The sequence below is a fragment of the Pelodiscus sinensis genome, chromosome 15 (genome assembly GCF_049634645.1).
Source record: "Pelodiscus sinensis isolate JC-2024 chromosome 15, ASM4963464v1, whole genome shotgun sequence".
NCBI lineage: Eukaryota > Metazoa > Chordata > Testudines > Trionychidae > Pelodiscus > Pelodiscus sinensis.
In genome coordinates, this window is record NC_134725.1 from 38,565,562 (window position 1) to 38,590,904 (window position 25,343).

Below are 25,343 nucleotides of genomic sequence, written 5' to 3' on the forward strand. Positions count from 1 at the left end.
GTTACCTCCTTCATCCAGTAGGGGCCGCATACCCTCTCTGATCACCTTCTTCTTGTTAACATGCCTGTAGAAACCTTTCTTGTTATACTTCATTATTCATTATTTAGAATGAAGGGGCTTCTTATTTCATCCCCTATTCTCTCTCAGTGCCTGTGAGCTGGATAAATCACTGAGATTGCTGTCTCAGCATTTCTACAGATAAACGTACTGAGCCTTTTACCTGTGGTGCTATAGACAATGTGCTTAGGTCCCTCAGATTTAGACTTGTTAGGGTACATGTCATTATGCTCTTACTCTTCATTAAAACATTAAACATTCATTTTATATGTCTAAAAATGCTATACAGATATATATGATGGGGAAGATAGACCCCAAAGCCTTCTCTTGTATCTCTGACCATCTTTTGTAAAGTAGAAAGCAAATCATTTCCCTTTTTTCCCCAAATTTACAAGCCTAGCAGGTCTCTTCTGGGTAGAGGTTAAAGCGCGGGATTCATATGGAATCAGAATAGGGTCCAAGTAAACATTTGTGTTGACTTATGCTCCAAATCCTGGTTATATAATCTATGTTTTTGCGATTCCTCCATCACTCTGGTGTCTGGACGCTAGCCACCTTAGATAACCTCTCTCTTGCTACATTGACAATAATGTTTCAATGCTAGGAAGACTGAAGTAGTTCTGTATGCGTATGTTTACACTGCATTCTGAAGTGTGATTATAGCTCATGTAGACATACTTGCTTTAGCTTTAGCCATGTGCTAGCATTGCCAAAAACAGCATTATAAATATGGTAGTACAGGCTTCTGCATGGACCTTATAAGCATATACCTACTCACAAAGTTAGTCTTCTCTGAAATCTGTACCTCATTAGTGCTGCTATTTGTAGTCATGCTAGCATGGGTAAAGTTAGCATGAGTATGTTTATACAAGCTGCAATCCTAACTTGTGTTTCAATGTAGACATACCAACTGTCTAGATGCTGTTTTGACACTTCTACTATAGACGTAAGTCTTTAAAGATCGTGCTCAATATTCATCTAGACAGAGGGTATGGATTGTTAGTGAAAAATATTGAAGTAGGGAACCTTTTCCAACATGCTTTTCTGAATGATTAATGTTTTCAGGTATGCAATGAAATGTTTAGATAAGAAGAGAATCAAGATGAAGCAAGGAGAAACATTAGCCTTAAATGAAAGAATTATGCTGTCACTAGTCAGTACTGGAGTAAGTATCCTGGAATTTTTTCTCCATATTTTATAATTATTTTTAGCTGTGTAGAATACATATTCTGTTAATTCATTCATGGTTGGTGTACTGGAAGTCAAAGCCATACCAAAGGATAATGATGTTAAGTGCCCAAAGTTATGAAAATGAAAACAATAAACCCCAACTGATTACAAAACAGGCGTTGAAATGATAGACCCTCCAGAGTACAATGACCTCATTACATAAAGTCGAATATCAGCTCTTGTTACCATGGTAACAGAGGATGTTGGTAGAAAGGTTAATTTTGTTCATGATTATTACTCTGTTCAAATGAGATTCACAATTTACAGCTCAGAATAAGCATATCCCCATGACCTAGCTCAGTTAAAAATAAAAGGGAATGCATATCATTTTGGTATAGATTCATTGGATAATGTGTATTTATGCTTGCAGAATTATTACTAATTCAATAAAGAACTCCAAAACAAATGAAATAAATTGATGAATTTGCTGCATTTCCAAACAGAAGATATTAGGTATCTCAGTCAGTTTGCGTACATTTGATTTTTGTCTCTGCATTCTCAGAAATACATGATGAGCATTCTCTTCTTGTCTGAACCTTGTTGTTGTGACATATTTATCAGTATTTTTTTATTAAATGCATACCCACCATCCTCATCAGTGATCTGTGCCTGTGCATATAGACCACTTTGAGCTATAAACCAGGGAATCTACTTATGTAACAAACCCTCCAAATCAGTGTTTCTAATACTTTCTAAGACCGAGGAACACCAAATAATAATTTTTTTTATTAGAAACACCAAGGATTTTTTGTTGAGGGGAAAAAAAATGGTCGGGGGGAAAGTTGAGAAAAAAAAAGGTCACCTGCCCCTTTAAGGGCGGCCATTTTTAACTCTCTTGTTCTCTGTGGCACACCTCCAACTACCGGAACACAGTTTAAGAAACACTGCTCCAAATGGTCTATTTCCCACCAGAAGCTTGAATGTCTTCTTATTCATAGAATCATAGAATCATAGAACTGGAAGAGACCTCAGAAGGTCATCAAGTCCAGCCCCCTGCTCTAGGCAGGACCAGTTCCAACTAAATCAACCTGGCCAGGGCTTTGTCAAGCTGAGACTTTTAAACACCTCTAGAGATGGAGACTCCACTACTTCCCTAGGTAACCCATTCCAGTGCTTCACCACCCTCCTAATGAAATAGTTTTTCCTAATATCCAACCTAGACCTCTCCCACCACAACTTGAGACCATTGCTCCTTGTTCTGCCATCTGTCACTACTGAGAACAGCCTCTCTGCATCCTCTTTGGAACCTCCCTTCAGGAAGTTGAAGGCTGCTATCAAATCCCCCCTCACTCTTCGCTTCTGCAGACTAAACAGACCCAAGTCCCTCAGCCTCTCCTTATAAGTCATATGCTCCAGCCCCCTAATCGTTTTGGTTGCCCTCACCTGGACCCTCTCCAATGCGTCCACATGCTTTTTGTAGTGGGGGGCCTAGAACTGGACACAATACTCCAGATGTGGCCTCACCAAAGCCGAATAAAGGGGAATAATGACATCTCTGGATCTGCTGGCAATGCTCCTCTTAATGCAACCTAATATAAGAACATAAGAACGGCCGTACTGGGTCAGACCAAAGGTCCATCTAGCCCAGCATCCTGTCTACCGACAGTGGCCAGCACTAGGTGCCCCAAAGAGGGTGGACCGAAGACAATGATCAAGCGATTTGTCTCCTGCCATCCCTCTCCAGCCTTTGACGAAACAGAGGCCAAGGACACCATTTTATCCCCTGGCTAATAGCCTTTTATGGACCTAACCTCCATGAAATTATCTAGCTTCTCTTTAAACTCTATTTTAGTCCTAGCCTTCACAGCCTCCTCTGGCAAGGAGTTCCACAGGTTGACTACACGCTGTGTGAAGAAGAACTTTCTTTTATTAGTTTTAAACCTGCTCCCCATTAATTTCATTTGGTATCCTATAGTTCTTCTATTTAGGGAACTAATAAATAACTTTTCTTTATTCGCCCTTTCCACACCACTCATGATTTTATGTACCTCTATCATAATCCCCCTCAGTCTCCTCTTTTCTAAACTGAAAAGTCCCAGTCGCTTTAACCTGTCCTCATATGGGACTCGTTCCAAACCCCTAATCATTTTAGTTGCCCTTTTCTGAACCCTTTCCAAGGCCAAAATATCTTTTTTGAGGTGAGGAGACCACATCTGTACACAGTATTCAAGATGTGGGCGTACCATAGTTTTATAAAAGGGCAGTAAGATGTTCTGGGTCTTATTTTCTATCCCTTTCTTAATAATTCCTAGCATCCTATTTGCCTTTTTGACTGCCGCTGCACACTGCGTGGAAGTTTTCAGAGAACTGTCCACGATAACGCCAAGATCTCTTTCCTGATTTGTCATAGCCAAATTAGCCCCCATCATACTGTATGTATAGTTGGGGTTATTTCTCCCGATGTGCATTACTTTACACTTATCCACATTAAATTTCATTTGCCATTTTGTTGCCCAATCACTCAGTTTGGTGAGATCTTCTTGGAGTCCCTCACAGTCTGCTTCTTTCTTGACTATCCTAAACAGTTTTGTATCATCTGCAAACTTTACTACCTCACTCCTTGCCCCTTTCTCCAGATCATTTATGAATAAGTTGAAAAGGATTGGTCCCAGGACTGACCCTTGGGGGACACCACTAGTTACCCCTCTCCAATCTGAAAATTTACCATTTATTCCTACCCTTTGTTTCCTGTCTTTTAACCAGTTCTCAATCCAAGAAAGGACCTTCCCTCTTATCCCATGGCCATGTAATTTACACAAGAGCCTTTGGTGAGGGACCTCGTCAAAGGCTTTCTGAAAATCCAAGTATACTATATCTACTGGATCCCCCATGTCCGCATGTTTGTTAACCCCTTCAAAGAACTCTTAACAGATTAGTAAGACAGGATTTCTCTTTACAGAAGCCATGTTGACTTTTGTCCAACAAATTATGTTCTTCTACATGCTTCACAATTTTATTCTTTACTATTGTTTCTACTAATTTGCCCGGTACTGAAGTTAGACTTACCGGTCTGTAATTGCCAGGATCGCCTCTAGAGCCCTTTTTAAATATTGGTGTCACGTTGGCTACCTTCCAGTCATTAGGTACGGAATCCGATTTAAAGGATAGGTTACAAACCACAGATAATAGCTCAGCAATTTCCCATTTGAGTTCTTTTAGTACCGTTGGATGAATGCCATCCGGTCCCGGAGATTTGTTAACATTAAGTTTTTCTATTTGTTCCAATACCTCCTCTAAAGACACTTCAATCCGGGACAGTTCCTCAGATTCATCACCCACAAAGGACGGTGCAGATTCAGGAATCTCCCCAACGTCCTCAGCCGTGAAGACTGAAGCAAAGAAATCATTTAGTTTCTCCGCAATGGCTTTATCGTCCTGGATTGCTCCTTTTTTAGCTCGATCATCTAGGGGACCCACAGGTTTTTTAGCAGGCTTCCTGCTTCTAATGTACTTAAAAAACATTTTGTTATTTCTTTTTGAGTTTTTGGCTAGCTGATCCTCAAAATCTTTTTTTGCTTTTGTTATTACATTTTTACACTTGATTTGATAGTGTTCATGTTCTCTTCTATTTATCTCACTAGGATTGGACTTCCACTTCTTAGAAGATACCTTTTTGTCCCTCACTGCTTCTTTTACATGGTGGTTAAGCCACGGTGACTCTTTTTTAGGTCTCTTGCTATGTTTTTTAATTTGGGGTATACATTTAAGTTGGGCCTCTCTTATGGTGTCTTTAAAAAGTTTCCATGCAGCTTTCAGGGATTTGGCTCTAGTCTCTGTGCCTTTTAATTTCTTTTTAACTAACCTCCTCATTTTTGCGTAATTCTCCTTTTTGAAATTAAATGCCAGGGTACTGGACTGCTGAGGTTTTCTTCCCACCACAGGACTGTTGAATGTTATTATATTATGGTCACTATTCCCAAGCGGTCCTGTAATGGTTATATCCTGGACCTGATCCTGCACTCCACTCAGGACTAAATCGAGAATTGCCTCTCCCCTTGTGGGTTCCTGCACCAGCTGCTCCAAGAAACAGTCATTTAAGCCATTGAGAAATTTTATCTCTGCTTCTCTTCCTGAGGTGACATGTATCCAGTCAATATGGGGGTAATTAAAATCCCCCATTATTATAGAGTTTTATATTTTGGTAGCCTCTCTAATCTCCCTTAGCATTTCAGTGTCTGTATCGCTGTCCTGGTCAGGTGGTCGGTAATATGTCCATACTGCTAATTTCTTATTATTGGAGCATGGAATTACTATCCATAGCGATTCTATGGAACATGTTGAATCACTTAATATTTTTATTTCATTTGATTCTACATTATCTTTCACATACAGTGCCACTCCACCACCCATCCGGCCTGCTCTATCCTTTCTATATATTTTATATCCCGGTATGATTGTGTCCCATAGATTTTCCTCATTCCACCAGGTTTCAGTGATGCCTATTATATCAATATCCCCATTTAATACGAAGTACTCTAGTTCACCCATCTTATTAGTCAGACCCCTAGCATTTGTGTACAAGCACTTTAAAAATTTGCCACTGGTTATTTGTCTGCCTTTCCCTGATGCATTGGATTCCTTTGTATGCGGTTGTTTGTCTGCCCTTGGCCATGGTTCGCCCTCTCTCCTCCTCTCTTTCTGACAGCTTAGAGAATCTCTATCAATGGATTCTCCTCTAAGAGAAGTCTCCCTCCGATTTACGTGCATCTCCGCACCAATCGGCTTTCCCCCATCTCTTAGTTTAAAAACTGCTCTACGGCCTTTTTAATGTTTAGTGCCAGCAGTCTGGTTCCACCCTGGTTTAGATGGAGCCCATCCTTCCTGTATAGGCTCCCCCTCTTCCAAAAGTGTCCCCAGTTCCTAATAAATCTAAACCCCTCTTCCCTACACCATTGTCTCATCCACGTATTGAGACTCTGAAGCTCTGCCTGCCTACCTGGCGCTGCGCGTGGAACTGGAAGCATTTCCAAGAATGCCACCATAGAGGTCCTGGATTTTAGTCTCTTTCCTAGCAGCCTAAATTTGGCCTCCAGGACATCTCTCCTATCCTTCCCTATGTTATTGGTACCTACATGTACCATGACCACCGGCTCCTCCCCAGCACCACACATAAGTCTATCTAGATGCCTCGAAAGATCCGCAACCTTCGCACCAGGCAGGCAAGTGACCATACGGTTCTCCCGGTCATCACAAACCCAACTATCTATGTTTCTAACGATTGAATCACCCACTACTAACACCTGCCTCTTCCTAACTGGCATTCCCTCCCCCTCAGAGGTATCCTCAATATGCCATTAGCCTTCTTGGCTACAAGGGCACACTGTTGACTCATACCCAGCTTCTCATCCACTGTAACCCCCAGGTCCTTATTGTTTGCCTCTCTGTCTTGGAAATGTACAAACTTCAAAATGGATATCTGGTTTAAAAAGTACAGCTTGCTCCCAGGCATCTGATTTTGAGTCATTATTTGGCTGAAAGAGAGAGCCATCAAATTGCCATATAAGCACAGGCCAAAACTAGGGTTAACTATTACTGAGAGACACAGGAGTGTCAGTATACTTCAGGCAGGCTTGTTCTCCCTATTCCTATATAGCAGATGTGGGCAATAATTTTTGACAGGGGGCAACTCCAAGATTTTGGAAAGTGGTCAAGGGCCTCACTCTTCCATGATATTAATGGAGGAGGTGTGGAGGAGATGGAGGTTGTCTATAGAGGGGAGATTGGGGTAAGGCAGGGGTTCTCAATGCATTCACTGGTTTCTCATCATATAATTAAATGAAAAGTTCTTTGGGACAGGGGTCACCTTTTTGTTATGTGTCTGTATATTATCAAGTATGATTGAGCCTTGATCCCTGACTGGGGTTCTTAACTAATGAAATACAATAATGAAATACTGATATTATAAAAGTTGCCATTCAGAGCAATACGTTACAGAGGCACCTTTTATTAAAAGATATTTTCAGTACAGGATTTATGTATGTTTTCTTAAGCCTTTTACATTTACTCCCATTAATGTAAAATAGAGTGTTTAGAGCACATCTTTGAAGTTTTATCTCAAACTTTTATGAAGCATCATCTGTGCCTATGAGTAGTACCTACCACAATAATTGTATGGAACAAAGGAGACTGTCTGGTTAAATTAATACATTCCTTGTTATAGTAGTCCTTTATCTTGAATAAGGTTGTAATCCAGTGTTTCTCAACCAGTGGTACAAATGCCCACAGGGGTATTCAGGTGAAGTTTGGGGGGTACATCAACACAATTGAAATTTGGAGAAAACTGAATTTTTGTTTTAGTTTTACAGCACTTTATTATTTTTGTACTTTTTACACCTAAAAATTTAATTGCCCACCTGGCTACGATTAAGTTGTTTAAACAAATGTACAGGCAGTCCCCGGGTTACGTACAAGATAGGGACTGTAGGTTTGTTCTTAAGTTGAATCTGTATGTAAGTCGGAACTGGCGTCCAGATTCAGCCGCTGCTGAAACTGACCAGCGGCTGACTACTGGAAGACCGAGGCAGAGTTGCTCTGCCCCGGGCTTCCTGGAATCAGCCGCTGATCAGTTTCAACAGGGCTGAATCTGGACACCAGTTCCGACTTACATACAGATTCAACTTAAGAACCCCAGGTGTCCCCAAGTCAGCTTCTGCTGAAACTGATCAGCGGCTGATTCCAGGAAGCCCGGGGCAGAGCAACTCTGCCTCTGGCTTCCTGTAGTCAGCCGCTGGTCAGTTTCAGCAGCGGCTGACTTGGGAACGCCTGGGGCAGAGCAGCTGGGGTGCTTCTGGGTTGCTCAAGTAGCGCCGCCGCTCCTCGGCGCTACTGGACCAACCCAGCAGCACCCAAGCTGCTCTGCCCCAGGCGTCCTGATTCAGCCGCTGCTGAAACTGACCAGCAGCGGCTGAATCAGGACGCCTGGGGCAGAGCAGCTGGGGTGCTGCCGGGTTGGTCCAGTAGCGCTGAGGACCGACGCTGTGGGACCAACCCGGCAGCGCCCCAGCTGCTCTACCCCAGGCATCTTCGGCCAGAAAAGCCTGGTCTGCTGGGGGGAGGGGCGCACTAGCTGCGCCTCCCGCCCCCTCCCTCCCAGCAGACCAGGGAGACGCGGGTGGTGGGACCGCCAAGACGCGTCGCGGTCCCGCCCGCATCCTCTGCGGCTTTGCTCCGCGTCTCCCTGGTCTGCTGAGGGGGGGCTTCCCCCCAGCAGACCAGGGAGACGTGGAGCAGCTTTTCTCGCCCTGGAGGACATGGGTGGCGGGACCGCAGCACATCTGGGCATCCTGCCGCTCCCGTCCTCCGGGACGAGAAAAGCCCCGTTCGTAACTGCGGATCCGACATAAGTCGGATCCGCGTAACTCGGGGACTGCCTGTATTGTAATGATAGAAACAAATTTTATGTGTCTGAAAATTGTAGGTACTGGGGGTACTTACAATTATTTTTTAAAGGGGGTAGTTACAATTTTTTTTTTAAAAAAAGGGGTTCTTTATTAAAAAAAAGAAGTTTGAGAAACACATTTTAAAATGTAGTGATTAAATCAGTAGGATTTACACGAAAATGAATTATCCACTGCATTTAAACTTGTAATTTTCCCTCCTTTCATTATATACGTTTTGAACTTATTAAAAAATGGGAACTCCGGCACATAGCATATTTGGGGACAAATCATCATCAAGTGTAAATTGTGACAATTATACCAATTATATCTTGAATGTGGATGTCCCCTTTGTTCCTTCACCACATATAAAGAAGTGGATGACAGATGCTGCCTGAATAGGATGGGAGGGGAGTCCATTTGGATGAGAATGTGACATAAGGTACATGGACACGTTGAGAATCCCAGTTGCACATAAGAACATAAGAACGGCCGTATTGGGTCAGACCAAAGGTCCATCTAGCCCAGGATCCTGTCTACTGACAGTGACCAGCACCAGATGCCCCAGAGAGGGTGGACTGAAGACAACTATCAAGCAGTTTGTCTCCTGCCATCCCTCTGCAGCCTCTGACAGACAGAGGCCAAGGACACCATTTTATCCCCTGGCTAATAGCCTTTTATGGACCTAACCTCCATGAAATTAAATCATGAGTGGGCAATAATTTTTTGCCGGGGGCCATTCCAGAAGGGGTGGGGCCTCAAGTGGAAGTTCTCCACTTTGGGTGCTGGTGTGTCCTTGCGCCGGCAACCAGAGATTTTTCTAGCAGTGTGTGCTGCGCATGCACCATGGCACCCTCTCATGCTGTTGGTGTCCATTAGATGCGTGTGCAACTCAGCTCCCTCAGTTCCTTCTCTGCTGTCCTTGGCAGGAGACAGAACTTCGTTCCTTCCTGCTATTCCACAGAGAAACAAACAAACAAACAAAAACCTGGTTAATTCCCCTTAGTTTCCTTACATTTCCAAGTTTTAAGCCTCTCCTCCCAACTCTATAGCAAGAAAACCCCAAAAACCCATTTGTGGGCTGCCACTTTTCATCATTGCGCCTATGCTTGGATTTCCTGGCTTCAAGAGTGCCAGGATGCTATGCCTGTCTCTGATGAGCTTTCTACCTGTATAAAGTGCCTTGGGGAATCACACCAAATACAGAAATGCCCACATTGCTCCAAATTGATGGCCAGGACATGCTGTGACCATGCTGACTAAAGAACTTCCTCTACGAAAGGTCTCTCCAGCCACCTTCAGAGGACTCAACAACTGCCTCAAAACCACCATCCAAGCTGAAAGGTATGGACAAATTACATCCCTCTACCTTGTCTGGCAAATCTGTCTCACAAACGAGACTATCTCCAGCCCAATCCTTGCCCTTGGCACTGATTGCCTTGAGAGTCAGCACTGCGAACAGGCCCGGCTCAATGGGCAAGGCACTACCCAAGATGTTAGCACTGCATAAGAGGGCGCACTCGGAGCCCAAACAAAAACAAGCGGCACCAGTCACACCATCTGGCCAACACATCACTGCTCAGTACTGAAGCAGCCAATGTGCTTGGCACCGACCTTGGCACCAAAGAGACTTTGTGTCAATATTCCTCCTCTGGACCAATCAGTACTGCCTACTCCCATGATACCAAGCAATACAAGAACCTTGGCACCATCCCAGGAGCATTGATGACACAATGCTCCTATCAGGAGCTGCCTCTCACTGGCACTGGTATCCCCAGGCTCCTCTATACAATCTGTGCATTCTTGCAGGTTGCCAAATCTGTTTTGTGCCCTGAGTGAAGCTGGCACCTAACCACACAGCTGTTTTTCTTCTCAGCATTCCAGCCCAGCACACAGAGCCCCATTCTGGGATAGTGGGCCTGTTACATGCACATACCCACCATCATCACCATCCTGGTACATGCCTCATTATACATATCTGCCACCTCCTTACCCAGAGCAATGGTGATCATGGGAGTCGTGTCCTCATGAGAAGAGTTGTCACATTGCACCTTCCATAACATCCAGGGAACCACCCTATTCTCCCCAACCCTTTACCTCAAAGACAATGCCAAATTCCCCAGTCCAGACTGAGATGGAGGACTCTTTGTCAGAGGGAGAAGAGAGGTCCCCTGTCCATAACTCGTCATCCTCACCAGACGAGGCGGTGATATCCACTCCGCCACCAACGGATGACTCAAAGAAGTTTCAAGAGCTTTTTAAGAGGGTAGCTTCAGCACAAGAGCAAAACTTGCAGGAAGTTCAAGAAAAGCAGTATTGTCTCTTGCGAATCTTACAGCCTCCTACCTCTTCTAGAATTGTCCTCCCCATGGATGAGGTGATTATGGACCCAGCAAACAACATCTGGCGGACCCCAGCATCCATCATTCCAACCAATAAGAGAGTGGATTAGAAATACTTCATCACACGAAAGGGAATGGATTTTCTTTTTACCCACCCTCCACCAAACTCCCTGGTAGTCGATTCAGTTAGAAACAGAGCTAGGAAGCCAAATATAAGATCTATGCCACACGACAAATACCACAAAAAGATGGCTATTATGGGCTGCAAAGTATATTTCTTGTTTAGTCTGCTCCTCAGAGCAGCGAATTATACTACATGTTAGCGGATTATGACTATTCCAATTACTCCAAACTCCAATTATTTACAGCATACTTACCCGAACATAAGAAGCCTATCCTTCTCAACATTATGCAGAAGAGCCATACAATTTCTCACATGGCATTACAGTCCGCAATGGGTGTGGCAAACACGGCTGCACGCATCACCGCCTCAGCAATTGTGATGCGGAGAATGTCTTGGCTCCAAGTATTGTGGGTGCTTAGGGATTTTCAGCATGAAGTCGAAGACCTATCCTTCGATAAGACCAACCTCTTTGCTGCAAAAAACGATGAAGTACTTCACTCGATGAAGGACTCCTGTACCATCCTCCAGACCCTGGGAATGTATATACCCCCATTTAAGAGAGCCAGATACAACACTTACCAAAGACTCAGGGAGCCATACAGACAGTAACCAAGGTATGACTTCTGACAAAAGCAAAGAACCCAATGATGTGGGCCTCAAAGCTAGCAGCAACATCAACCACCGGCAGCCCAATCCTCCACATCCAAACAACAAATTGAAGGTTCAGTCGGGAGCCAGAATGAAACTCTCCTTGTGGTTACACCATCAGCCAGTTACCCACAATTCAAACACTGCTCCTGCCCCTTCTTTCAACAACGGGCTTAATTACATCAGACAAATGAGTCCTAGAGCTCATTCACTATAGTTACTCCAACTCTTTCATTTCTCTTCCCCCCTACTCATCGTCCCTACCCATCCCTCTCACAACACCCTCCTCGAGCAAGAGATACTTCACCTTCTCTGACTAGACGCCATAGAACCAACAGAGTTCTGTGACTGAGGGTTTTATTCAACTTATTTTCTGACACAGAAAAAGAATGGAGGATGGAGGCCCATTCTAGATTTATGGAAGCTCAACAAGTATATCACTTATCAACGTTCAAGATGGTGACCCTACCAACAATAACCTCAGCATTGGATCAAGGAAACTGGCTTTCAGCTCTCTACCTTCAAGGTGTTTACTTCCACAGAACAATCCATCTCGCCCACTGATGTTTTCTATGATTCACAGTTGGCAGTCATCATTACCAATACTGAGTGCTCCCTTTTGGCCTTTCATTGGTCCCCAGGGTGTTCTCCAAAACGTTAGCCATCGTAGCGGCATGTTTGCGTTATCAGGGAGTCATAATATTTCCATACTTAGATGATTGTCTCATAAAAGACACATCCCTCTAGGAGACAAAACATATGACTGAGACTACCACAGATTTGCCTCAGCTTCCATATAAATTATGAAAAATCCACGCTCCATCCCACATAGGTGCTAGAATTTATAAGAGCACACACTTGATACCGTCGCAGCCAAAGCAACTCTGCCCACACAGATTCAATGCCCTCAGCAACCTAATAGCGGTAGCACAACAATTCACAAATGCCTAAAGATTTTGGGCCACATGGGCTCCACATGAGATGCCTTCAGTCTTGGCTCGCCACACTTTACACTTTGTCCAGAGACCTGCTCTCCAAGTCAGTTACTATTCCACCACAGGTTCTCAACTCCTTTCACTGGTGGATGAATCCATACAGTGTTCTAACTGGTGTTCCATTCCATCAACTGGCCCCAATACTTATCATTACAACCGATGCATCACTTATGGGATGGGCTCACCTAGGAGCCCTCTTGGCCCAGGGCAAATGGTCCTTTGTGGAGCAAACCCTCAATCTTTTGGAACTGAGAGCAGAGTGATATGCATGCCAGCATTTCCTACACTACATAGCTCACAAAACTGTCAGTATCAAGACGGACAATACCACTTGCATGTATTACATCAATCGACAAGGCGGCGCACAATCCACGTCTGTATGTACAGAGGCTCTGAAGCTATGGAATTGGTGCCTGGCATACCAGATTAGCCCCATTGCTACGTACCTCCCAGGGGTGTTAAATGTGACAGCAGGTGCCCTCAGTTGCAAGTGGGAGATAGACATGCACACCTTCGGTTATGTGTTTCACCGATATGGTCAACCAGACAGACCTTTTTGCAACCAGGAACAACCGCAAATGCCACCTTTACTGCTGCAGAGCAGCCTTAGGAAAGCACTCCCTGGGGGATACTTTCTCCATCAAATGGGACACATCGCTGCTCTGTGTATTTCCACCTCTTCCCATTCTTCACAAGGTCATAATCAAAATCAGAACCGATTGAGCTCGCATGTTTCACATCACACCAGCATGGTTGAGGCAAACATGATATCCATACCTCCTCAGAATGTCAGTCACAGATCGATATGCTATTCCACCACAATGCAGTCTTCTATCCCAGAGTCACATCACAATTCTTCACCTCAAACTGCACATACTTCACCTCCATGCCTGGCTCCTTTATGTCTCCAGGATGCCGAGAATGCCTGCTCTGAAAGAGTAAAAGAAATATTAATCAACAGCAGAAGAAAGTCCACCAGGAAAACTTCTCTACAAATGGAACAAGTTCTCCCAGTGGCTTAAACGAACGCTAAAATGTACCCTCTGAGACTGCCCCTCTCCCCCTCCTACTGAACTACCTCTTGCACTTTAGGGCAGTGGTCCCCAACGCATTTGTGTGCCCCCGCCGACAACCTGGGCCGGCCCCGCCCCCGGCGCGCGGCGCACTGGAGGCACCGGCTCCAGGCGCGCGACACGCACTGGCGCCTGGTGTGCGGCGCTTGGGCGGCCCCAGCCCCGGGGCACATGCGGGCACACGGCGCCGGTGCCAGCCCCAGGCGCGCGGCTCGGGCTGTGGTGCCGGCCCCGGGCCCACAGCACAAGGCGCTCGAGCGGCCCCGGCTCTGGCCCGCATGCCGGTGCCAGGTGCAAGGGCATCCCCGCCCCTGGCATGCCTCAGGACGTGCAGTCCCGCCCCCAGGCGCCCGGCGCGAGTGGCCCCGCCCCGGGCGCCCGGTGCGTGAGTGGCCCCGCCCCCAGGTGCCTGGGAGCCTCTAAAGGTTGGGGACCACTGCTTTAGGGAGTCGGGCCTGGCACTAAGTACTATCAAAGTTCACGCAGTGTTATAGTGGCATTCCATCACACTACTGAGGATGATTCTTTCCTTTCGAACCCAGTCACCAAAAGATTATTCGCTGGTCTACAAAACACCTTTCCATCCGTTCTCCTACCAGTTCCTCTCTGGGACCTAAACTCAAGAGCCTGACTAAGTTGCCTTTCGAGCCCTTGGCAACCTGCTCTTGGTCATACCTATCTATGAAGGTCTCCTTCCTAGTTGCAATAACCTCCAGTAGGACAGTGGAGGAACTTGTTGCCCTAATGGTGGACACCTCCCAATATAATTTTTACCAAGGACAGGGTGACATTTCGACCTCACCCCAAATTTCTCCTGAAAGTTCCTTGTCCCTTCCACACCAACGAACTAATACACTTACCTGTGTTTTTCCCCAAGCGTCACATGGATACATCACACACTGCATGGCACACCTTCGATGTCCTCAGTGTGCTCGCATTCTATATTGATCATATGAGATCCTGGCGAATATCTCCTAGACTCTTCCTATCCTTTGCAGAACAATCCAAAGGATAGGCTGTCTCTTCTCAAAGGATCTCCAAGTTGATCTCTTCATGCATCCACAAATGCTACACCATCCACAACAAAGACCCACTTGGTACCATCACTGCCCATTCAACCAGAGCTGTGTCCTCTACAACTGCTTTCCTCTACAGGACATTTGCAATGCAGCCACTTGGTCATCAGACCACACATTTGCACAACACTATGCTCTTGCATCTTCCATAGCATCTTCCATGGCTGTCCGATGCACAGTATTATCCTCTGTGACAACAAAGGACTCCAAACCCGCCTTCACGAGCTGACTACTGCTTTATAGTCACCCAGAGTGGAGCACTCATGGGGACACTACCCGAAGAAGAAGAAAGAGGTACTCACTTTGTGCAGTAACGGTGGTTCTTTGAGTTTTGTGTCCCTGTAGATGCTCCACTACCCTCCCTTCTTCTGCTGCTTTGGAGCCCCATGCTCTACTAGCATGAGTAGAGAAGGAACAGAGGGAGCTGTGTTGCACGCATGCCTAATAGACACCAATGGCACAAGGGGGCACCATGGTGCATGCAGCAGACACTGCTAGAAAAATCTCTGGTTGCTGGTGCAAGGATGCACCAGCATCCAGAGTGGAGCTCCTACAGGGACACACATCTCGAAGAACCACCGCTGTTAGACAAGGGGAGTAACTCTTTCATCTAGTTTTTGACCTTTGTCTCACTTGTGTTCTGTGGGATAAAGGCTAGTGTTTTTCTTAATAGATGTTTAATTATTTATTTTCCTTGTTATTGTAAGGCAACTGGGAAACTGAGGGAAGTGTAACATGATCATCAGAGTATAGCAAAGTTCTAAATTGCCTGCTCTCCATGAATGTCGGAAGAGTGCAGCTGTCTGGATTGAATGTCATCAATGTACAGAAACTCAATTTTACAGTTAAAAATAAAGTTGCCTTTTCTAGTTTTCCAGATTGTCCATATGAATTAATTCAAATGATTTAGTCTTTCTTCTGCTTCAGCTGGCTAAACAGTCTTCCTGTAATCTGTCATCAACCTTTCTTTTCCATTCCCAAAAGGACCGTCTTAGTTACTTTGTAGGCTCTTGCATAGTTTGTGACCTTTATCATATTTGTTATTGTTATAAGGCCAGTAGCATCAAAGGTGGCATATCCTCCTGCAGAAATGTTGGAACGTGATATCTGAAGGTACTTCATAGGGTTGCAAATCTTCAGAAGAGCATTGTGTCATTAAGTTGAAGGGCTGCCTATATTAATTTTGTGTGTGTGTTTTGAAAACAAGAAAATATTAGCATTTTCCAAACTATATATTGAGTATATCCAAGTATCTAGATTAGAAAACAGAAATCATTTGAGAAGCTATTTTACATGTAACAAGGGCAATATATATTATGTGAGGTGAACTCTTTGTTGATTTCCTTCACAGGACTGCCCTTTTATAGTGTGCATGACCTATGCCTTCCACACCCCTGACAAACTCTGCTTCATTCTAGACCTGATGAATGGTAAGCACAGTTAATGAAAGAAACCATTATATTATAGTAGTATAATAAAGGAAAAAATAACAGGACTCACTAAGCTTAATAGAAGATTGAAGGAAGGAATGTGAAGAGCTGAAAAAGATATCGAGGTTTGTGAGCCTGTGAGAAATGGGAGGGAGGAAGAAAATAGAAGGGAGGAAATGGAAAAGGTTTAGAAAGAGCTTGAAAGTGTCTAATTTAGATAGCTTTAGGATGTCTAGGAGAGAGATCTGAGAGGCAATTGTAGATAAAAGAAGAGACAAAAGAGGAGACTAGATTGGGAAATTCTGAAAATAAAGGGTAGCAGTAGATAAGGTCTCATTGAGATAGAGTGTGCAAAGACTGAATGTAGAACTCAGGTGTAACAACATAGAATATATGGAGGCACCAAAGAAAATAATGAGGGAACCATCAGCAAAACAGGAGGAGAATGAGAAAATCAGTCATGGGAGCCTTAGCATAAAGGTGAACTTGAGAAATAAATAAACTGATTCAGAGTGTCCAAGGCAGAAGAGCTTGCGAGCTAGTGGTACCTGACATGGCTTAGCAGTTTGGAGGACTTCTGTTTGACCCTTATCTTGCAATGAGATGTCTTCAGTTGCTAGGATGCACCTTGTGCATTGCACTGCAGGATCAAGACTACTTTGTAATTTAAGCATCAGATCATGTAAAGAATTAAGACTGTCTGTAACTTTATATATGAGTAATATCATTGAAGTCAAAATGGTAGTAACTATCAAATTGCTCTAAAATTATTTTAGGGGGCCTATAAGGTTAGATTAGATTATCATAGTCATCATTTCTGCCCTTGCAACCTGTGATTCCCTGAAAATTTATGACTCGTTAATTTAAATCTGTAGTTTGATCATGAACATTTCTCTACAAATAATTCAACCTCTTGTAGTTGTGTGATAATTAGATATATCACCTTATATTGTTTCTGTTCCCTGACTGGATGATGTGCAAGCATTTCAGCATGTGCAAATAGAGATTTTAATTTCTCTGCAAACTCACATAAGTGATTTTGAAATTCATGACAAATGACACTTAATTCTTTGAGCATTCTCTGAAAGCAATCACTAAAGAGAAGCAAACATGGATGATGTGAATTCATATTTAAAATGAAGTGATATTTGCTTATTGTTTGTACTTGACTTTATTAATTTATTGGAGTACTGGCAACATGCATACTCAAATGCACAAAAGCATCTGCTGCAAGTGCCTAAGCACGTGAAACCAAGCTTCTACCTGCCACACAAGTTGACAGAACCAACAAAATTATTACACTTTTGTCTTTCTATATGCCTGTGTATAATGCAGCTCTCCATCTGTTAATGAAATAGCCAATAGGACATTATTATTTTCCTTTTTGTGAATTACATGCCAGTTTTCTAATTCTAGGGGGAGATTTGCACTACCACCTCTCACAGCATGGGGTGTTTTCTGAGAAGGAGATGAGATTTTATGCCACTGAAATCATCCTGGGGTTAGAACACATGCACAATCGATTTGTTGTATACAGAGACTTGAAGGTAACCATTTTATTTACACAGCCAGTATAGGGTAGTGATGAATAGGGAGTGTAAGAAATTTACTGAAAACCTTTTATGTACCCAAAATCATTTCTAAAAACCAAATGTTGGAAGAAGGGTGATTACTTCTCTCAAAGTTTGTTTTTAATTTTCTAATAACTATTTCAGATAAATGATTGCAGAGTAGGTTTCTGTTATGTATTAACTTTATAAGAACTTTTGATAGACAGGAAAAGAATGAATATTGCAAGAAGAAAGGCATGTAGTCAGTAGAGCCCTGTGGGGATACAAAATTTGTAGCTGCATCCAATGTGTGATCTACAAAGGTGATACAAAGTGGGTATCCACAGGTTTGCAGGGCTCTAATTGTCAACCTTGAGGGAATATATGGATAGGAATTTCCTGAAATCCAGTTTATATCATACATCTGTTTTAAGGAGATACAATTTGACCTGAAAAGGTATGTCTACACTAGCCCCCTAGTTCGAACTAGGGAGCCTAATGTAGGCATTCGAAGTTGCAAATGAAGCCCAGGATTTAAATATCCCACGCTTTATTTGCATCTTCCCGTCTGGGTGTCATTTTTAAATCCCCTTAGTCCGAACTAACTGCCTGCAACTACACGCGGCAGTGAAACGTTAACTCAATCTAAGTCCTTAGTTCGAGTTAACTGTTACACCTCATTCCACGAGGTGTAACAGTTAACTCGAACTAAGGACTTAGTTGGAGTTAACGTTTGACTGCTGCGTGTAGCCGCGGGCAGTTAGTTCGGACTAAGGGGATTTAAAAATGGCGCCCGGACAGGAAGATGCAAATAAAGCGTGGGATATTTAAATCCTGGGCTTCATTTGCAACTTCGAATGCCTACATTAGCCTCCCTAGTTCTAGTAGGGGCCTAGTGTAGACATACCTAAATAGCCTAGTTACAGGTTCAGAAGGCAGTGCATCTGCACAAGGTCCTATGCATTACTTAAAACTTTTTAGTCCCTTGTTTGCACTGTGAAGTGAATTTCACTGTAAGTTTATGATTTGGGATTCAATTAGTAATTAAGAAGATAGAGAAATAGGTTAGACACCAGAAAGAAGTTTTTTCACTCAGAGTTTTATTAATTTGTAGTGAAAGTTACCCTGTGATGTCATGGGAGCTGATACAGTACAGGAGTTAACGCTCCATGTATGTATTTAAGGAATAATTTCATGAGAGAATACTGGCAGAAAAGAGATTCCTGCTCTATTAGCATTTCCTGGATCAGGTGACCTACTGTCCTTCCCATTTGAAGATTTTTCTATTTTATTTAATTCTTATTCTGAATCTTACTGTTTTCAAAATGGTTTGCTTGAATTTTGTAGCTGGCTACATAGAAGAAAAATACTCTTTTGAGGTTAAACACTTCTGGCATAATTTATCATTGTCTTTCAAAATACCAGAAAAAGAAAGAGGTTCTTTGTCTTTTTTAGTTGGCTTTATCTGTAACATGTATATACATCCTTTTTAGACCATTGAGATTTCAGGTACTAGAAAGATCTGAGGTCAATAGGATTGCTTATAAAAAGGAAACAAAATTGCTAGGCTTTCAGCTGGGTTATTGTCAAACAGAATGTTACCAGAGCTGGTAAGCCCTAGGAAGCAGGATAAGTAATACTTATTATCAAGTTAGAAGAGTAGATGGCGCCCCTGGCATTTAGCCAGCTCCAGGCTATGAGGTCTTCACTCAAAAAACACCAGCAGTTTTTGGAGCCCCTGTATTAAGACTTTTCTAAAACTTCTTCAAACAAACTGGAAAATTATTTCGTCCTGCCGCTAACTTGCTTCTGTTTAATCAATCTAGGTACTCTGGTGGCCTCCATCACTGTTGTATCTGGATCCTTGTTAGTACCAAATGTTCTAAAGACTATTTAAAATTGCCTATGGAGTGGTGTAGTGAGGGGTTTATCCTGAACAAAAGAAATTCTAGAAAGACAAGGTGGATGAATATCTTTTTTATTGGACCAACTGTTGGTGAAAGCGACAAGTTTTCATAGAGGTGAAAAAGAGTGTTGTGTAACCTTGAAAGCTTTTTGTGCTCACCAACAGAAGCTGGTTCAATAAAAGTTAGTACCTCACCCACCTTGTCTCTCTGATATATTTGGTTGAACACAGCTACAGCCATACTGCATCAAAGAAATCCTTTTAGATGAAAAACTTTGTAGATGACCCAGTATCTCCTGCAGTACCCATTGATTAGCAGCGCTTTGCAGACAACTTCTTAATCAAATGCTGTTTACTGCTTCAGAGAAAAACAGCTACGGAAATGATGTAGTTTTATATCAATGTTAATTCTGTTAATCAAATTAAATGAAATATAGATGAATTAAGACTCAGCACAATTTAGTTTGATTTAAATGTTGGCTATACATTTTCATTAATCAGATTAAATAACTTGGGAAAATTATTTCCCTGGTTACTTGGCAATAAATCCTGTCTATCATGTTCGCCTTTCAACCCATGTTAATGATTATATACACTCAGGGTACGTCTCGACAGTGGCGCTATTTCAGAATATTTCTAGTATCCTGAAACAGCTATTCTATGTCTTTGAAGTAAGCCCATTATTTTGAAATATAACAGACTCGCTATTCCGACATCCCTGTAAACCTCGTTCCATGAGGAGTAAGGGACATTCAGTACAGAGGTTCATTTTGAAATTTGGCACTGTGTAAACTGTGCCAAATTTCAAAATAAGCTATTTCAAAATTGTCTTGAATTTTGCAAGACAATTCTATGCAATTTGCTCTCATCTGATACACCCTCCTTTGATTACTTGCTTCATTCTCTCTCTTTCTTTTCCTCTCTCCTCCTTCCCCTCCTCTCTTCCCCCCTCCCGCTCTGGAGACTATAGTTACTCCTGAGGATAGTCTGCACAAAAGAATTCTGCAAATTTTACTTGTCAAATAAATGTGGAGACTCCAGCATGGCATTTGGGAGCACAGGCCACGGGTGGGAGATACTGTGCAGCTTCTCCCTGGGACATATACTCAGTGGTGAGGCTGTACCCAACCCTGCTGCTGTGCAAGGACCAGGGCTGCCCCAGAAAACCCCCCACAACCCTCACCCTTTGTTCCAGGTGCCCCAGATGGGTTGAGAATGTTCTGTGTGGGATAATCTGTGTGCAGGTGGCTAACTGGATCCAGGTGCAGGGGAGGAGGCATGTAGATGCACAATGTCTTGTTGGGGTAGGTTCTTGTTCCACAAGGAGTAACGGTAGTTCGGATTATAGAGCCTAATCCGAACTACCTACTCCGTGCCACGTGTAGCCGCGGGCACAGAGTCCGAACTACCGGGGCTTTAAAAGTGGCGGCGCCTGGCAAGATGCAAATGAAGCCCGGGATATTTAAATCCTGGGCTTCATTTGCGACTTCGGTTGCCTACATTAACCACCCTAGTTCGATCTAGGGTGGTAGTGTAGACATACCCATGTGGTATTAACAAAGCTAACAAAACCGCCATTCGAACCAATGGCCACATGCTCCTTATGCCACCTAACACTGAAAACTGTCTTTCTACTGGCAATTACTTCAGCGCGTAGAGTAAGCGAACTGTCCGCGCTCATATCTAGTCCACCCTTTACCATTTTTCTCAAAGACAGTGTCCGTGCATCCACACCCCAAGTTCTTACCTAAGGTCCATTCAGCCTTCCACATCAACCAGACAATACACTTGCCTGTATTTTTGCAGATCCTCACGCCAATACCTTTGAAGCACAGATGCACACTCTGGATGTCAAAAGAGCTTTCTCCTATATCCACAGAACAAAGCCATTCAGATCTTCCCCACAATTGTTCGTTTCCATTGCAAACCATACCATGGGGAAGAAAATATCATCACAGAGATTATCGTATTGGATTTCTGACTGCATCACCACATGATATTCACTCAGTGATTTGCCTCCACCTACTTCAGTTTGAACACGCTGTATAAGAGCGATGGCCACCTTGGTAGCCTACTTGAGGAAAGTCCCACTGGAGGACATATGTGCACCTGCAACATGGTCATCGGATCATACCTTCACAAAACATTATGCACTTGCCTCAGGACTTCTCCAACACACTAGACTAGCAAAAGCTGTTTTGCAGACAGCATACTTACCTGATCCGAAGTCCTTACCTCCATAACATGTATTGCTTGTAGTTACCTAGTGTGGAGCACCCCCAGGGACGCCTCAAGAAGAAGAAGAGGAAGAGGAAGTAGTAGTAGTAGTAGTAGTAGTAGTAACAACTCATCTTCCTGTAACTAATGTTCTTCGAGATGAGTGTGCCTGGGGGTGCTCCACTGCCTTCCCTTCCTCCTCTCTACTTCGGAAACACAACAACAACAAAAACCCACATTACTTACACTCCTTTGCCAGGTTCTGGATAGAGAAGGAATTGAAGGGAGGGGAGCTGCACATGTGCATTGGTACCGGGGGAAGCCCACACGCTCGCCACATATGCGCAGCCCTGTAATGCACTGCTAGGCAATAATCCGTCCAGAGGCACTGGGATGCGCAGCACCTAATGTGGAGCACCCCAGGGACACTCATCTCGAAGAACATCAGTTACAGGAAGGTGAGTAACCGCCTTTTTTTCTTCACGCAATGTGCAATCAACCTTGCCAGAACTTCTTGTTCCTGTGAAGACCAGGATTTTAACAGGTTTAAAAAAAGAACTAGATAAATTCATGGAGGTTTAGGTCCATCAATGGCTATTAGCCAGGAAGGGTAGGAATGGTGTTCCTAGGGATCACATGATGATTACCTGTTCTGTTCACTCCCTCTGGGGCATCTGGCATTGGCCACTGTTGGAAGACAAGATACCGGGCTAGATGGACCTTTGATCTGATCCACTATGACCCTTCTTATGTTCTTAGGAGCCACCAGCCAGATCTTCTGCAGTCCTGTCCTCTTCTGCACAGTGATTTATCTCTCTGTCAACTGCCTTGGGCACCCAATATATAGTGTTGGGACAGACTGTCTCCTCCCTCATCAGAAACCCTTTTTTTCTGCATGAAAGCTAAAAAAAATCTGTGGGGAACATAAATCTTGTGCGTGTGCAGTGGTGCAGCATTTCCCCAGGAGTAGATAGTTCACCCCTTTCCAGGAATCAAGGTCCAATTGGACAAACTGTCTGCCTGTGGTCTCAGACAGTCTTCTAAGTCTGTGCTACTTTCCCTATGTCTGATAGACACCTTTTTTATACTGCGGACTGGCAAACCCATTCACAAACTTCTGGCAGACCGGTAACAATTTATTTGAATATTCACTATGGTAATTAATTTAAGAACCACATATTATTTTACATCACATCTATATGCACATAATAGATGTCCTTGTAATGGATCAGAGCTTGCTGGTAATCTACAACATTTAAAAAAATCTGTTAAAAGAATCCTTTCCTTTCCTATCTTAAGCCATTAACACCTATGTAAACTTTGAAATGTAATCATGCAAATGTCATGAGCTAGGTCTTTGTTCCAGTATTCAAAAGCAGCCTAAAAGCTTTTAACCCACCTGACATTTTGGCACCTCTCCATACAGCCTGCCCCAGCCCAGGAGAGAGTTCTATGTCTGCAGCCTTGCTAGGGCTGCAGTGCTGAGACAGACAGGGTTTGACTCCTGCTGCCTGCAGCCCAGAAGGAAACAAGTTAAGACACCCCAAACAAACTTCCCTCTGTCCTCACCTCACTGCACAAATGACAGCACCTCCCCCCATTTCCTCCACCTACCCCATGCAGTCTGTTGCCTTTCTCCTATGCCAGGAATCTGTTGTAATCAGATTGTTGTAATTAAACCTCTCCTTTCCTGTACTTACTGCACTCTCCAAACTCCCCTCCCTTTTGGCCCCCTGCTGTCCCAGCCAAGTACTTACTCCCTCCCTCATTATGTCCCCCTCCCTCCCAGCACCTCCCCAGCAAGGAAGCTCTCTGCAAGGCAGCCCTAAACCTCTAGGCAGAGCTCAATTAGCAACTGCACAGCCCTGCTGCCTGCAGCTTACAGGGAACTTAGATTCTCACCAAGCCAATGATCAAGGCATGGGTGTGACCTGGAAGTCTGCTATGGCCAGGCAGCCAGCGATTCATGGCCTGGCACCAGGCCATGGACCAGTGGTTGGGAACTGCTGCGGTAGAGGAATCTGGGCCTGACAACTACTCCATGCTCCAGCCTAGGGAATCTGTGCTTAGTTTGTTCAAGTTCTGATCTTGTTATTTCCTTGTGCTCTTTCCTATTCTCTGTCTTTTGGCTTACCTCTTGGTTATCACTGGATCTTCCTCTACTTTTTTTCCCATGTCTTTCATTGCTCAGCTTCTTTGTCCAGCTTGGGATCCCAGGGCTTACTTTCCCCCCTATGCTGCCTCTTTGTGCCTAGTCAGATCACCTCCTGAGGCTGCATGGGGGAGCTCTGCATTCACTTTTCTGATCACTAACTTCCTCTCTATAAGGCTATCCCAGCTCCTCTCCTGACTGGGTTTTATCACTCCTTGGCTCTCTCCCATATGCAGCACATAAGGTTAATTGGACCATTTTACTTTCTTGCCTTGTGTAACCTTTGAGATTATCCTTATTCATAATGTGTTGGTGCAATATAAAGTAGGGATATAAATGGCAAACTGTTGCCCAGGAGCACCTTCTTGCTTGCGCATTGCGGGGGCGAGGGGTGGAACAATGCCAGCTCTCAGCTCACAGGCTGGGAGCCAGTAGCCCAGTGTGGTTAACTAATTAAATGGGATTTTACATTCCTAGTAGAAAGGTCAATGCAACCTTGTATAAAATCATGCCTTGATTGTACAAAACTGCTTGGTATTTGTTAGGGATGTAAGCTAGTAATCAACTACTCGACTACCCGATAAGCATAACCTTATCAGATAGTTGAATGGAATACTCAACTACTTCCTTTCTCTCCCTTGCTACCTCTATGAGAGACTGCAAGGAGGGGGACGGGACAGGAGCCAGTTTTGGGGGGAACTGGCTTAAAAGCTGATTCCCCCCAGCATTGACTACATGGTGCTGCCTGTCCTCTCCCCCTCTCTCTCCCCCTTCCCCACCATCTCCCGCTGCCTCTATTGGAGCAAGCAAGGGGGATGGGGAGGCTGCTTCAAAGCAGCCTCTGCCCACAGTGGGCTGAGACTCACTGTGGACAGAGGCTGTTCTGGCAATAGCCACTGTCCACAGGGGTCCCCCTGCCCATGGTCAGCCTGGGCCAGCATGAACAATGGCTGCAACACCTGGTGTAAGCTGGGACCAAACAGTCACAACTTGTGCCAGTCTGGGACCACTGCAGCTTTGCATTTAAAATGCAGAGCTGCAGTGTTCCAGAGCTAGCATGAGCCAGTCCTGCTCAGTCCCAGTTTGTACCATCTCTGGGAGCTACGCCTGCTGCAGCTCTGCAGAGTAGTCCCCTTATCAACTAATTGTGTAGTTGATACAAATTGT

At 44.0% G+C, this 25,343-nt stretch overlaps 1 protein-coding gene across 8 annotated transcripts in view; it reads left to right on the plus strand.

Annotated features, from left to right (window-relative positions):
• Positions 1 to 25,343, plus strand: part of GRK3 (G protein-coupled receptor kinase 3) — a 196,940-nt gene that overhangs the window by 119,531 nt on the left and 52,066 nt on the right. For 7 of the 8 annotated variants that reach the window (XR_012896033.1, XM_075898873.1, XM_075898874.1 and 4 more), the window contains 3 exons: positions 1,123 to 1,222; positions 16,273 to 16,351; positions 17,768 to 17,898. Coding sequence is in view for 7 of the 8 variants with exons in the window: in XM_075898873.1 (XP_075754988.1) it covers positions 1,123 to 1,222; positions 16,273 to 16,351; positions 17,768 to 17,898 (310 nt within the window). In the remaining variant the exon portion in view is untranslated. The remainder of the gene's footprint in view (positions 1 to 1,122; positions 1,223 to 16,272; positions 16,352 to 17,767; positions 17,899 to 25,343) is intronic. The other variant, XM_075898875.1, reaches the window with a different exon arrangement.